General features: G+C 33.6%; 1 protein-coding gene across 5 annotated transcripts in view; it reads left to right on the top strand.

Annotated features, from left to right (window-relative positions):
* The window catches only part of MIOS (meiosis regulator for oocyte development), a 39,836-nt gene that overhangs the window by 9,908 nt on the left and 17,203 nt on the right, over nucleotides 1-12,725 (top strand). For all 5 annotated transcript variants that reach the window (XR_011648813.1, XM_071215164.1, XM_071215163.1 and 2 more), the window contains 4 exons: nucleotides 4,940-5,194; nucleotides 5,982-6,151; nucleotides 9,092-9,157; nucleotides 10,030-10,188. Coding sequence is in view for 4 of the 5 variants with exons in the window: in XM_071215164.1 (XP_071071265.1) it covers nucleotides 4,940-5,194; nucleotides 5,982-6,151; nucleotides 9,092-9,157; nucleotides 10,030-10,188 (650 nt within the window). In the remaining variant the exon portion in view is untranslated. The remainder of the gene's footprint in view (nucleotides 1-4,939; nucleotides 5,195-5,981; nucleotides 6,152-9,091; nucleotides 9,158-10,029; nucleotides 10,189-12,725) is intronic.

Below are 12,725 nucleotides of genomic sequence, written 5' to 3'. Positions count from 1 at the left end.
CACTTGAGAAGAAAGTGGAGTTTATTTTGGAGCAAGTTAAATTTGAGATAGCTAGGCAGAGATGTCCAGTGGGCAATGGGATATGAATCCGAAGCTCCAGAGAGTAATATAACTAGAGATAAGTATTTGATATCATAGGAGTGAAAGGTGTTCAGAATGACTTAAGGAAGAAAGGCTTACAGTAGACTGAGGAGGAGTAGTCAGATAGGAAAAAGATAAGGAGAACCATATGTTCATGAGGAAAAGGGAAGAGAAGTCAGTTGTCACGTGCACTTTGCTTCACATCCAGTCAAATAAGACAAGGTGTGGAAAGTGCTCTTTGGGTTTAGGAATAGGGCAGCTACTAGGCACCAAGAGAAAGGGTGCCAATGGTGGGGGTAGAAGCCAAATATAGTTGGTTAAAATTTAGAGTAGATTGAGAAAGTAAAGTAATCAAAAACAAATAATTCTTTGAGTATTATTCAGTAGTAGTAGGAGGTGAATCTGGGATCAAATAAGGGTTTTTGTCTTGCTTTTGTTGTCAAGATGGGATTAAGTTAAGCAATCTTAAATGCTGTTAGAGGAAGCCTGTAGAAAGAGGTTAAAGATTCAGGAGAAAAGGGGGAATAGAGCCAAGTTCCTAGGGATGGGAAAGAATGGAATCCAGAGCACAGGTGAAAGGATTTGCTTTAGATAAAGGGCATTACACCTCTATATTAGCCAAAAGGAAAGAGGAAAAGAAAGGTGAAGGCATTGTGCAGGGTGAATAAAGTTCAGTGACTAGAAACTTAGGAGTTTTCCATCTGATGGTCCTATTTTCTCAGTGTAGTAGAAGGTTTGCTTGTTTTAAACAAGCAGGGAGGTTGTAGGAAGAAGTTAGGGAGAAGAGAGCTGTTTTGAGAAACGTGGAAGGATTGCAGGTTAACTTTTTTTTTAACCAGTAGAATATAGGACGGTGGGGCAAGAGAGCGATTACCTTTTGGCACTTGGGATCTAATATAGATTGGGAGGAAAATGAAGACAAGACGGATAAGTGAAAAATTAGAGTACTCAAGACTGTGAGGTTGAAGAATATAGAGAAAGTGGATTCCTGGAAGGCTAGGAGGTTGTGGTTAGAATAGGGCTCTTGGAGGAGAAACAATTTGGAGAGTGTCATGAAAGAAGTAGTTAAAGTCTTGGAAGTGAAAATCATTGGAAATAAAGAACTAAAGCAACTGAGAGGTTAGTTTATTAGATGAACTAAATGTTGAAAAAGTTGAAGTCAACCAGGATAAGGACACTGAGGGAATCTGTGTCAATAGGTCTAATTCCTACCTTTTAAAATGGCAGAAAATTCTATAATAAATGGTGTTTACTTTCCAGCCAAGAAAATATTCTTTCCTCTAGAGAACTTCTCTTTCAGAATGACTTCAGGGGGCAAAATAACTGTGATTTTAGGGTTTTCTTAAGAAATTATCTTTGTTATTATATAGATATAAAAGTGCAATGGGTCAGTATCTACAGATAACATAATATCTGATTTTTTGATGTAGTGTTTGAAACTTTTTTTTTAGGAGGTACCAGGGGTTGGAAGCAAGGACTTCATGCAGATGTACCACTGAGCTTACATCTGCTCCCATGAAACAAAGTTTTAAAAAAATATTTTTAATATTTAAGTCAGGGATTCATAACCACAGGTCTGTGGAAAGATTTCAGGGGGTCCATGAGCTCGAATTGAAAAAAAATCAACTTATTATCTTTATTTTTCTGACCTCTAACTGAAATATTGCATTTCCTTCACATATGAATGTATGCAATAAATTACAGTAAGTGTTCATTGCATATCACATTACAGTTGTTGCATGCCTCAGAATATCACTTGCACTCACCCATACTTGGAAATTATGGTTAGCCCGATGCTAACCTGCTGCTACTTTCTGAGAATGGGTCCATGGTTTTCACCTGAGAGGCAAAGGGGATCCATGAAACAAAAAAAGTTAAGAACCCCTGATTTAAGTGAACTTGTTTCTATTGCAACTGTCAATAAAACATTCATACTAATAAATATTTATAGGGCAGTCTCAAATTTAGGAGATATAATTTTTTTACTTTAATATTGCTATACATGCATAAAAAGATTTAAATTATTTTTCAGGGATATGTTCAAAATCATATTACAAATTCATATATACTAAGAATCATAACATGGCTCTACACTCAAAAGCCCATAGTAGTATTATGTTACTTATTTGATAACCTTAATTACCTATAACAGTTATCAAGCAGTATAAAGGTCTCTGAGCAGCTAAAGTGCATTATACATTATCCATGCACTTGACTTGATGGGATAGATATATTTTCACCCTTGGCAATGAGTGCTTTGCATTCATGAATATATTCATTTCTATTCTATTCCATGGAACAATTTCTATAAAATTCTATGAAATTGGAATATTATTAAACTGTAAGAAATAATTTGAAAAATATATTGCTGCTTTATGTTTGCCTGTTTAAAACTGTTATTCTTACCTTTAATTAAATACCAGCATTGAATCCAATATTTATAGGAAAGGGATAAAAATAAACTCCTTCTATGTGCATCTACAGCTAGTTCTACATGAAATTTACTGACTACATTCTACTGACTACATTCTACCTAAATGGACACTTTAAATTCATAGATTCAGAAAAGTAATTTTTAAAGTTTTCTCATTATAGTCTTTAAAAATTCATACTAAACATGATTTTGTCTTTCAACTGGCTTCCTTTATGGTTGCATGTAAGGCAGCATGCTTCCTCTTTTCTGTGGGTAGGAAGTGGATCCCTCTTAAAATAAAACTTCCTTTCAGAAGCCTTCTCATAACTCTCTGATCTGAATTGGTAATTCAGTATTTTTAAAATAAGTAATTTCAAGTGTAAATCATTAAACTTTTTTAAATTTCAAAAATTGGTAAAAACAACTTATCTTAAAACTTTTTCAAAAAGCAGTGATAAATGGTTTAAAATATATACTAACATGGGTAGTATTTTAGACTTTTGTCACAAAATTATATATGATGGAGAATTTAGACTTTGGCTATGCACATTTTTATTCTTTCCAAGTATTTAGATTAAATGATTTCTAATAAGTAATGCTTTCTATTTTATATATATATTTGACTTGCAAATGACAATTCATTAAATTTTTAATGTTTTCCTATTTTTGCTTGTGTTTATGACTTTGATGCCTTGACCAGGCTGAATATAGCTAAAGTCAGCTTTGGACAATGCATTCGTTTTCTGTGATGTGTTAATAAATCACTACAGACTTAGCAGCTTAAAACAGCATTCATTTATTTATTTTACTGTTTGCATGGGTCAGGAGTATGGTCACAGCTTAACTAGTTTCTCTCATCAGGGCCTCACAAAGCTAAAATGAAGGTGTCAGCCAGTCTGTGTTCCTCTCTGGAAATTGGAATCCTCTTCTTACCTCCCATAGTTGGCCAGAATTTGGTTCCTTGTGGTTGTAAGACTGGTACCTTTTTTGTGTTGCCGTCAGCTAGGACCACCCTCAGCTCCAAGAGACTACTCATATTTTCTTGCCACTTGGCATCTTCACAGACCTCACTGTGTGGCAGCTTTTACTTCTTGAAAACCAGGAGGAGACTCTTTGTTCTGCTTCTCCCTCTTGCCTCTAGAACCTGTTTTAAAGGACTCATCTGAATAGATTAGGCCCCCATAGGATTATCTCCCTTTTGATTAACTCAGAATCTACAGAGTTAGGACCTTAATCACATCTGCACAATACTTTTTGCCTTTGCTATATTCTGTTGTTTAGGAGCAAGTCAGAAGTTCTGCCTGAACTCTAGGGGAGGGGTTTATATGAGGGTGTGGGTCCCAGGAGATGAGAATCATGGTTTCCATAACAGGTTGAATTAAGAACTCTCAGAATCTATTTGCTATTGTTCCAATATTTTAAAATGTATGATTACTGTATTATGCATTTTATGTATAAATTACAAATGTAAATTACTACAGTAACTAAAAAAGTTTATAATGTTGGACATTCTGCTGCTAAATTCAGTTCAGTTTATTTTGAAAGTCCTTTTTGTTTATATAACTGATAATTATATAATGATCATTTCAAAGGTAAAACTTCCTAGAACATTTAAGAATTTGAGTTGCAATTAGTAGAGTCCATAAGTTTTACTTTTATTTGGTACCAAGTATCATCCAAAGTGAAGTTTATCTTCCTATTACCTATTAGGATCAACTGCTTTGACTGCCATCTAAATAATGCTTACAAGAATATTAAACTTTCATTATGAAAAGAGAATAGGAATGAGGTCTCCTGATTTAGTAAGGGTAAAAAGACCATCAGAGCATTCCTATTGTATTTTAACTTTACTATTTTCCTTAAACTTTGAAAGTACTGTGATGTCTACTATCTTTTTTTTTTTTTTTGGATCTTTTCTTATCTGTGTACAAAGGGAAGTGGGAGGAGGGAGGGAGAAAGAGTTAGTGGATCTCAGGCACTGGGGATACCTTGTAAATAAAACAGACAAGGTCCCTGCCCTCTTGGAGCTTATGTTCTAGTGGGAGGGAGATAAGACTGAAATAAAAATTAATGAATAAAATATAGTAGTATATTTTAAGTGCTAAAGGAACTATAGGAAACAATGGGTTAGAGAATAATATATTGGCATCTGTTTTAGATTAGGTGGTCAGAAAGACTTCTCTAAAGCAGTGACTCAGTTTAGTCTATCCAGTACATTCTCCCTTCTTCTAATAGCTCATCTTTGATAATTCAAGAAACTTGTATTTAGAAACATATAAAATAGGTTTTAATTGTGGCATATTTCATCTTTATGCTAGCATAAAATTGAGGAGTTAAGTATTCAAAATATGTTGTTGAAATATTTCTCTATAAAACTGACTTATTTTCTAAATATATTTCAAAATAATAAAGCAGTTAACATTAAAAATCTTTTCTCTTTTTTAGGAATGGTGGAAAGCAGCAGACATAGTTGGAGTGGGTTGGATAAGCAAACTGATAATCAGAATTTAAGTGAAGAAAGAATCTTAGCTTTACAGCTTTGTGGATGGATAAAGAAAGGAACAGATGTAGATGTAGGGCCATTTGTGAACTCCCTTGTACAAGAAGGGGAATGGGAGAGAGCTGCTGCTGTGGCATTGTTCAACCTGGATATTCGACGAGCAATTCAAATTCTGAACGAAGGGGCATCTTCAGAAAAAGGTATTAAGTTATATTCTAAGATTTTGGCAATTCCTAGAATCATTTAAAGAAAGGATGCTGATAATTTTTAAAAATAAAATAAAATTAGTATTTTTATGTAGTTTTTTGTTGAAAGAGAAATTAGCTCAATACTGTATCTAAAGAAGCAAATACTAGCTCATCCTTTTTGTTTATACCTTGGTTTAGGTCTGTAGGGAAAAAAAAGGAAGGAAAGGAAGAAACTGATGTAAAGTTTTTAACTCTAGCACTTTGCCATAGAAAACTCAGAGAAATTTTAATTCAAAAAGTTACAGGGTTTTTCTTCTCAGAAATATTTCATTTGAAAATATATAAGACATATATATCTATCATTTTTAATACACACAGCATTATATATTTAGGATTAGGAAAACAAAATGATTTTGAAAAATTGCAGTCCTGAAATAAAATATTTCCTATCAGTGCTTTGAAATATGTCAAGATAAAAGGAGAGTGTTGATGAAATTGGCAGTGATTCTGGTAGGTTTGCTTCACTTTTCTTCCTTTAGGTACTAAGCAATAACCATCTTGCCTAGAATGAGACCTTCAAGGGATTTCAGATATGGGCAAGAGTTTTATAATAATGGAAATTTCTGCTTGTGGTCCTAAGCAAGTTTTTCATTCTGAAATTAAAACCCTTATCCTAGTAGGCTCATTTTTCTGGGGTAAAAGCCACCATCTTAGCATTATTTGTTTATGGTTTAAGAAATGTGGAAGAAGGGGATATTAAGCTTTGAACACTTTGTTTAGCTGACTTTTTAATATGCAGGAGATCTGAATCTCAATGTGGTAGCAATGGCTTTATCTGGCTATACGGATGAGAAGAACTCCCTTTGGAGAGAAATGTGCAGCACTCTACGATTACAGTTAAACAACCCATACCTGTGTGTCATGTTTGCTTTTCTGACAAGTGAAACAGGGTCTTATGATGGAGTTTTGGTAAGCTAATTTCTCTTTCACCCTCCTTTTAATTAGGATAGGAATTTTTATCTAACTTCGTTAAAGTTTTCAAGTCCTTAAAGTGTTGTTACATTTTGAGGCATGCTATTTAATTTAAACTAAAAGATCTTAAACTTTTTTGAGCAGCTCTTCTGGAATATGATTTCCAGCCTTGAGTTACCTACCTGATATCAAACTGAATTTGATTTTTATGGTTTTAATAATATAGTTTATTACAAACATAGAAAGAATAAGGATTGTGTCCTTTAGCTTAAGAACTGAGCTCTAGAACTATATAGCTATATAAACATAAAAATATATTCTCATATTTAAGTGAATCAACTTATGATCAGTTATGGTCAGGATGATCATACATCTTATCTGAATTAGCATTTGTCACTCTCAGATATGTCCCAGTTCGGAAAGCTAAATTATACAATCATTCTACTTACCATGAACTAGTTTACTTTTTCATTATTTAGTCTTATCATTGCTGATTTTCTTCGCCAGCATTACCAGGTAGGTTCTTTAACGCACTGTGGAGAAAGAAAGAATGAAATGAGATTTGTTTATCAATGTCAGTTATTGGGTTTTAAGCTTTATTTAGTAACAATTTTTTTTTTTAAGGAGGTACTGGGGGTTGAACCCAGGACTTCGTACATGGGAAATAGGCATTCAACCACTGAGCTGTATCTGCTCCCCAGTGAGAGCTGTTTTTGTTTGTTTGTTTGTGTTTGTTTGTTTGTTTGTTTGTTTGTTTGTTTTTAGGAGGTACCAGGGATCCAACCCAGGGCCTCGTGCATGGGAAGCAGGCACTCAACCACTTGAGCTACATTTGCTCCCAATACCACAATTTTTGTGGTGGACTTCAATCAAGCACCGAGAAGAGTTTTCTAACATGAGGATTATATCTGTGTTTGCCATTCTAGAATGTCTCATAAAATATGCATTGCTTTTCAGTCCCTAAGAATCTTTTTTTTTTAGATTTTATTGATTTTATTAGATTTTATTTTATTGAGATACTTCAGTGACAATTTTAATAAATGTTTTAGTGTCCATTTTGACAATTTCCATGTTGTATGTATTCTTTCCATTGCTATTAATAAATTACTGTTGAACTTTTCTAACCACTTCAAATTAATATCCAAGATTGGTTTTTTGTGGGTTTTTTTACTATTATTACTCGTTTTTATTAAGCTGGAGACTTTGAGGTACATCTTGAAGAGATAAAAGGATACTTTTAGGAAATAGGAATGATGGAGAGTAGAAAAACAAGTAGATTCCTTTAACTTTTGAATTGATAGCTAGAGAAGTACATTGGCTAAATATTAAATTTCAGTATCTAATTTAAATTGTCTATTATAAGCATCTTTCTTTTTTTATACTTAAATTTGAGTTATCATGTAAGGGATCTCTAAGTAGGAAGTTCCAAGAATATATTAAATATCTCATTATAATTTATGTATAATTACAATTAATGTCCTCTTTTTAAAAGTGTTAAGTTGCAGTAATATAGTGAAAAGTACTAAATTCGGAAGTCAGAAGATAAAAGCATGAGCCCTGTCTCTGCCGCAGTTAGTTTAACCAGTTAGTTAACTGTTTTGGGTTTTAGTTTTCTCAGCTGTAAAATGGAGAGATAGTATTTATAACCTTTTCCAGATCAAATTTACACCAAACTTGTTACTCCCTGGGTCAGAACCATATTTTATAATTGAGAAAATACTTTAAAATAGGTATCAAGTAAAGTGATCTGAATGGAAGAAAACTATATTTCCTAGAATGACTTCAATGGAAATTGGATCTTGTTATTCCACCTTTAAAATATTTTTTACTAATTACAGAATTAATGGTACCTTTCTATGTTTACAGTAAACTTTTTTCCAAATATTGCTTTTTGATATTGACAGATATACAAAAATTTAAACTATCATGATGCCTCTGAAAATTCTGCAACCAACTACCTATATAATCACATTTTACTTGAGCCCAAAAGTCTATTTATTTATTGAATAGACCATTAAAATAGGGTGTGTTTTTAAAACTTGTCACTGTATTTAGAAACTTGTATAATTATTTTTTCTGTTCTTTGTTAGTATAACCAATTCACAGATTTCCTAAACTTGTTTGTTAGCTTAGCAGCATAGGGAAGATCTTCTTTTTATCCCAAGTTAATTTCTATAATGGAAGAATTGCATAGCATCTTAAATTTGATACACTGTTTATCATTGCTATCATTGCTTATATTATATGTTGGAGTTATATAAGGCCAAACTGGAATTTTTAAAAACTGTTTTTGCACAGTGTTTAAGGGAGAAATAATTATATACTTTGAAAGAAAAAACTTTATTACTGAGGTTCCTGAGAGTTACATCAAGATAGGCATCTTAGGGAAGCGGATTTGGCTCAACTGACAGAGCAGCTGCCTACCACATGGGAGGTCCAGGGTTCAAACCCAGGGCCTCCTGACCTGTGTGGCGAGCTGGCCCACACACAGTACTGATGCGCGCAAAGAGTGCCTTACCACGCAGGGGTGTCCCCCGCGTAGGGGAGCCCCATGCGCAAGGAGTGCGCCCCACAAGGAGAGCCACTCCATGCGAAAAAAGCATAACCTACCCAAGAGTGGTGCCACACACACAGAGAGCTGACACAACAAAAAGAGACACAGATTCCCAGTGCCGCTGACAAGAATGCAAGCAGATACAGAAGCACACAGCGAATGGACACAGAGAGCAGACAATGGGGGCAGGGGAGAGAAATAAATAAAAAATAAATAAATTTTTAGAAAATGCTTCTTAGGCCACCAGTGGCTCTGCCCGAATATACATAGGGTAATAACTTATTAATACATTTGAAAATAAACTTATGTATATGAAATATTTAGTCTGCCAAAATGTAAAACTCATATCACTAAAAGTAATTCCTTACTTATTCTCTTTCCAGTATGAAAACAAAGTTGCAGTACGTGACAGAGTAGCATTTGCTTGTAAATTCCTTAGTGATACTCAGGTAAGAACTTACTTAATTCTGTACTTGAAATAATTAATATCCACTGTCTGAATTATTTTAGGAAACTAAAATTCGTGAATAAATATATATGAGTTTATGTGTAAATTCTAAAGCCTGAAGTTATAATTTCCTTATTAGATCAGAATATTGTAGACATGTCTATCATAACTAAATTTACTTTTAGTATGCTGAGTTAATATTTTAGTTCACTTATGTTTGGGGAAATGAGATTGATCAGTAAATAGAGATGTTAAATCTACCACTTGGTGATACCATAAAAGGGATTCTTTCATTTTTATTAGTGAGTGTAGTACTACTTCCTGGAGATGGCAAAAGTGCTTAGTATATATATAATGAGGAAGAAATCCACATAAACCAGTAACACCATGCAATAAGTACTATAATAACAATAGAGTGCTGGAGGAGTATAGAGGACTCCTGGTTAAAGTTTGGGGCAGAATGAAGTCGGCGATGACTTTAGGGGAGTTGGTTGGTCTTGGTGATCTTGAAGTTCCCTTCCAATTTAGATTCTGTGATTCTTCTACATCTTGCTATAATGGACAAAGGAACTTTCCAGAGTAATGGAAACAATTCTCTTTAAATTTAAAATAGTAAGCCCTTTATTGTTCTTTTACAGAATAAGTATCAAGATACGGTAAATTCCTTGTTTTAAAATATTTTTAATGACTGTGGATGCTGCATTGTAATTTATAATAGATGCAGACTTCTTAGATCACATATCTAGATTTTAGTAAGTGCTTTTGTTTTAAATTGTTTTCCATTAGGAATAAAATTTTTCCAAATGTACAAGTTTTGAAGTACAAAATATATTGTGAAACTGATTCTTCAGAAAATCACTTTGAATCTTCCAGTTAAATAGATATATCGAAAAGTTGACCAATGAAATGAAAGAAGCTGGAAATTTGGAAGGAATTCTGCTTACAGGCCTTACTAAAGATGGAGTGGACTTAATGGAGAGTTATGTTGATAGAACTGGAGATGTCCAAACAGCAAGTTACTGCATGTTACAGGTCAGTACAGTGTGACAGTAGCTTAAAAAAAAAAACTTAGGCATTTTTTGTATTTTCTCCCTTCAGTTGAAAGTAGGTATGCACTTTTGCTTGCTTAGGATCTTTAGAAAGCATTTAGCTTTAACCTAATCACTTGTTCTATAGAGGGCTTTTTCCTTATATAACTGTTCTAATTTATCCAGTTTTCCCTTTCATTCTGGAAAGTGTCAGTCTTGACTGTGTCTGAATTTATGTAAAGCTCAAATTGAACAGAGAAACCGCTCCAGTTTTGGCAGTTGGTGACAGAATTACACCTTTTGCAAGAGTTTCCCTTTATCCTCTCTGAATTGTAGTTTCATATGAAGTGCAGGTGGCAACTTATACAACAACTCTCTTAACTCTAACTTTCCTTTCTCATTTTTAGTAGGCTAAATTGGAATTTAACAATTTCATCTATTTTTCTCTCAGTGTGAGCTTACTATCTATTGGTTAAAGACAGATTCCTGGCAGAGGCTGCCTTCTACTTTACTTTTGTGGAAATATGTGAAAATCCAGAGTATTTTCCTGAGATTTCATCTAGCCTTTCAGCTAATTTTATCCTTCACGGAGTCCGTTCTTTCTGTCTCCTGCCCACATCCTTTCACACAATATGATAGCATGCTTTTTACTGGGTGAGCATAGTAAAATAATGTCCACTCCCTTACCCTGCCATCTTGAGAACTACAATGTAAACCCTGTCATCTTGTGAACCCACAATGTAAACTTACCCTAGGGTATGAGATCCATGGAAGAAAAGGTGACCTTCTGTAACATAACGTATCATTTTTTTCTTCCTGTAATGAGATTACATCTAGTAAATCAAACTGTAGCTATATGGCTACAGAGTACAAATGGGTTAGTAACCTGTTACCAGGATTTATAAATACATTTAAAATGCAGACAGTGTAAGTAACTTAGAGGTTATTTTTCTTTTTTTAATACAGTTTGACAATCTGCTTTTTAACTGGGGTGTTTCATCCATTTACATTTAATATAATTATTTATGGTGTCATGGTTAAGTCTAACATCTTGCCGTTTATTTCCCATTTTGTTTTTCCTTCCTCCTTTTGTTCTTTCCTGCCTGCCTTTGGGTTAATCAGATATTTCAGTATTTCACTTTATTTACTCTGTTGCATTTTATCTTTTTATTATTATTTTTACATTGTTGCTCTAAGTCTAACAATATGCACCCTTAACTCATCAAAGTCAACATTTTACATCCTTATACTTCATACTTCATATCTGACACATTATGCTTCCTACCTCATCATGTCCTTCTCTTAGCTCCCATCTGACACGTTCCACTTTTGCTTCATATTTCACTCTTCACAAATGTGAAAATCTTGGCAGTGTAATTCCATTTATGCACCCTCCCATCCTTTGTCCTGTTGTTATCATATTTTTTCTTATGCATATATTATAAACTCCAACTTACAGTGTTATTTTTGCTTAAACAGTCAGTTGTCTTTTTATGTAAACTATGAAAAGAAAACATAGACTTTGATATTTATCCACTAATTTACCATTCCTAGTACTGTTTATTCCTTCCTATAAATCCAAGTTTTATCTGGTACTGGTCTTTCTCTTTAGTTTTTCTTATAGTACAGGTCTGCTGATAACAAATTCCTTAATTTTAAACTTTTAACTGGAAACATCTATTTCATCCTTGTGTTTCTTTCAGCATTCAAAGATGTAGTTTCTTCTGGTCACCATTGTTTCTGATGAGAAATCAGTTCTTATCCTTGTTTCCTTGTATGTAATGGTCCGTTTTTCCTTGGGCTGCTTTAAAGATTATCTCTGTCTTGGTTTTTACCAGTTAGACTTTGATGTGCCTATTTCTGGTTCTTTTATCCTGCACTTCACTTCTTGGATCTGTAAATCAGTGTTTTCCATCAGATTCAGGAAGTTATTTCTTTAAATATTTTTTTCTGATAAAATCATACTCTTTTCCTCTTTGGACTTTTATGACACATATATTAAACTATTTTGTTTTGTTTCATAGGTCCCTCAGGTTCTGTTCATTTTCCTTCCATCCTTTTTTCTCTGTTCTTCAAATTATATATTGTTTATTGATTTGTGTCTTAACTCCTCTGCTACCTCCTATCTGCTGTTACACCTTCCAGGGAACTCTTAATTTCAATTATTGTGCTTTCCAGTTCTAGAACTTCAACTTTTTAAATAGTTTACATTTTTCAGCTAAGATTCCCTATCTGTACCCTAATTAAAATTTTATTTTCCTTTAAGTCTTTGAGCACATTTTCTTTTATTCTTTGGACATATTTGTAATAGCTGCTTTGAAGTCTTTGCTGACCCTAACACCTGGACCACCTAGGTTTAGTTTCTGTTGACTGTATTTTTTCTTTAATATAAGTCACATTTACCAGTTTCTTTGTGTGCTAGTGATTCTTATAAAGATCTGGGGTTTTTTAACCTTATTCTAAAGAGTGGTGATTATTGTTTCAGGGCAGTTCAGTTAATGGCAGATTACCTTTCATTTTATATTTTGCTACTATGAATCT

This window comes from Dasypus novemcinctus, chromosome 5 (assembly GCF_030445035.2).
Source record: "Dasypus novemcinctus isolate mDasNov1 chromosome 5, mDasNov1.1.hap2, whole genome shotgun sequence".
Lineage (NCBI taxonomy): Eukaryota > Metazoa > Chordata > Mammalia > Cingulata > Dasypodidae > Dasypus > Dasypus novemcinctus.
Note: the sequence above shows the minus strand (reverse complement) of the source record. Positions and strands in the feature narration are given on the sequence as shown.